This window comes from Channa argus, chromosome 10 (assembly GCF_033026475.1).
Source record: "Channa argus isolate prfri chromosome 10, Channa argus male v1.0, whole genome shotgun sequence".
Taxonomy (NCBI): Eukaryota; Metazoa; Chordata; class Actinopteri; order Anabantiformes; family Channidae; genus Channa; species Channa argus.
In genome coordinates, this window is record NC_090206.1 from 1,879,936 (window position 1) to 1,882,807 (window position 2,872).

General features: G+C 36.9%; 1 protein-coding gene across 1 annotated transcript; it reads left to right on the forward strand.

Moving 5' to 3' along the window:
• Nucleotides 1-406: 406 nt before the first annotated feature.
• LOC137134602 (probable endochitinase) lies at nt 407-2,559 on the forward strand. The gene is made up of 4 exons (XM_067519544.1): nt 407-438; nt 713-744; nt 1,630-1,656; nt 1,788-2,559. Exons 2-4 carry the CDS (start codon nt 720-722, stop codon nt 2,156-2,158), a joined length of 423 nt encoding a protein of 140 aa, XP_067375645.1. The 5' UTR covers nt 407-438; nt 713-719; the 3' UTR covers nt 2,159-2,559.
• The last annotated feature ends 313 nt before the right edge of the window (nt 2,560-2,872 follow it).

A 2,872-nucleotide genomic window follows, 5' to 3' on the forward strand; every position in this document is an offset into this window, starting at 1 on the left:
CATGTTTTTAGTAATTAGTTTATGTTATGAAACTACACGATGATTGAAAAAAAATAATCCCTTTTTTGTAGTTAACAAAAAATATATTTAAGGTTTAAAAATTAATAGCTTTAGGAGGGTTCTGGCTCTATGCAATATTAAGTTGCATATTAAGCGATTTTTCCACCTTAGCCACAGTTAAAGCTTTTTTTAACGTTTTCATTTTTTTCTTTGTAGCGTTTACACTGATATGTGTTTAGCCTTCAGATGGCAACATCGTCCAATGTCAAAACCGAAAGCTCCTGGTATGAGATAATTTCCCTCTTCTGTTGGACATTCCAGAATTATCCCCACCCAGTGCCTCACCCTGTCAGCGGCACTAATATTAAGGCCAGACATTCTGTCAGTTATCCATCAGACGCAGGAGAGACACAATCTGCTTTTTGCACCTTTCTCTTTGTAAGTATCTGATTTCACAGACATTATACTTGTTTTGCTGTATACTGCTGTACCTACTCTAACTGTCAAACCTTTTAAAAAATATTTTAGGTCTGGCTGAACCAACAGGTACTGTACAGGTTTTTGTTTCTTTGTGTGTGTGTGTTGTATCTGATGTCATCATGATGATCATTGTGTGTTATAGAAACATGTTGTGATACTTGTCAAGTTTAAAGCTGTTGTCTGCTTGGCACTGTTAATGTATTGATCAAATCTTTTCTGTTTTTACACATAGTAACAACATGTGCAGGCTAATTCTGACTGCAGGTAAGACACACTGAACAACCTAAAGAGTTGGTTCATCCAAATCCCTCTACTCCCTCTAAACTATCTCTAATAATCTTAGATTAACTAATTTAGGTTTGGTTTCTGAAATTTCTCTCCCCTCATCAATACAATGATGAATGGAATTTTGTTCACTTTTAAACTGAAGTAACAAGAAGTGAACTTAAATTTCACTACACAAAAAAGTAGATGATTTGTTTGAATTCAAGTTTAAAGCTAATTTAAAATGTGATAATTCCATTGCAAAATCTAAAATGTATTATATTGTATTTGTTAATAAACACGTAATGCAATACATTCTATTAAAATTTTACCTAAAATAACATCAGCACAACAGTACATTAACACCTTCTGTAGTTTGGTACATCAAGATCCAACCACTTCCAACAAAAAGGTAGTAACCTTTATACTGTGCAGGAGCAACCAACCAAAAGGACTAATGCTCAGAGTTCAGGAGAGTCAGTTATTTTGCTGGAATAAAGAGTTTCACAATGACATTTCATTTCTAAACAATGAGTGATGACCAGAAGGCAGCAACAGCTGTGCACAGATTTGACCTAAGTTGGCCCAGAGAAGACTTCATTGGGCTAGACAGGAGGAACGCAGCCATAAGTACAGTATATATACAAGAGAGCTTTCCAATATGACCCCTGCTTTTTATGGCGTTAGGCGTACATCTTTAAAGTTGTTCTTATCAATAATTTCATGGATTGTGAGAGTAAGAAGGAAAAGATAATCTGTGGCCATTATTTCTGCATGGACACACTACTGTCGCTGAATGTATAACATGTTACACTAAAATTTCATTTAGTTATTCTAGTAATTTGTGTTCAATTTAATACTAACCAAGTCTGTCTGACTTTAAAGGTCTGTGTTTGATCATCGCCACCTTGGGTAAGTTTATAACCATCTAACCAGCAAGTATATAGTGTCTTTACATCAGTGTCAGCAGTAATTAGTATAGGGAATCTGACAAAATACAAAAGCTAATTAAAGCTGTTGAAAACTGGGTTTCTATGTTCCAGCTTCTGGTGCCAGCCAGTTCTGTATCGGAAAGAGTAATGGGGATTACGCCAACGTAAACAACCCAAACTCTTATTACACCTGCTCAGGTGGGCTGACCTACGTCAGATCCTGCCCATCTGGTCTGATCTTCAGACAAAGCTGTAACTGCTGTGACTGGCCCACAACTCCATCTCCCACTACCACAACCAAAGCACCTACTAAAACCACATCTGCTGGACCCATTGATCAGTTCTGTAAAGGAAGGCTTGACGGGGACTATGCCAACCCAAAGAACCCCAGCACTTTTTACAGCTGTTCCAATGGGTTTACCTACCTCATGAAGTGCCAAACAGGTTTGGTCTTCAGCCAAAGTTGTGACTGCTGCCAATGACTCACAACTGCATCTGGCAGCGTCTGAAGTGATGGGCCAAGAGTGTGACCTCAGCTACCACAACTAAATGTAGTTGACCTAGTCTCCTACTACAACAGCTATGACCCTTCCTATCACAAAGACAACTCACAACGTAAAACAGAACATCAACTTGTCTAATCTCCTGTTAGCCACTCTTTACTTGACATGCCTTACTCAATCTTTAACTGTTTGTTAATTGTTAATTGTTGCATAAACACTGCATGTCATTGGATTGTTCTTCTCTAACAATTCGACTTCTGTTGCCATTGTAAACTGCTCATACAAACATATATTGCAAAGCTTTCTGTAATCAACACTCACGCATGGTACTCAATTTTAAAAAATGAATCAATAATAAAATGATTGACAAAATACCACAATCATTCCTGTATAGTTCATTTTTCTTTATAGTTTGCTTATTTTATGGTTTCTTGTTTCCTGATGGACAACAGGAAACAAGCTGACTAAACTAGAGCTAGAGGCAGGCCAGATAGCAAAACATTGATGGAGCTATAAATTATGAGCTTTTACAGGACAACTTTTCAGTTTTGTGGAAATAAACAGAATTTTTGTCAAGATAGTCTTTGCAGGGCCTTTTTAGAAAGTATAAAATACGAAAGTACTAAGAAGGAAATATGAGTTATAGCACACTAGTTGCTTGAGAGTGCTAAGCAAAATGAACAAAGAACTACC

What these genes read in the sequence shown, in the direction of transcription:
- LOC137134602 (XM_067519544.1), top strand. Translation starts at nt 720, where the DNA reads ATGTGCAGGCTAATTCTGACTGCAG. An exon ending in CAGGCTAATTCTGACTGCAG is followed by an intron (nt 745 to 1,629) that starts GTAAGACACACT and finishes CTGACTTTAAAG; the next exon opens with GTCTGTGTTTGATCATCGCC. An exon ending in TTTGATCATCGCCACCTTGG is followed by an intron (nt 1,657 to 1,787) that starts GTAAGTTTATAA and finishes TCTATGTTCCAG; the next exon opens with CTTCTGGTGCCAGCCAGTTC.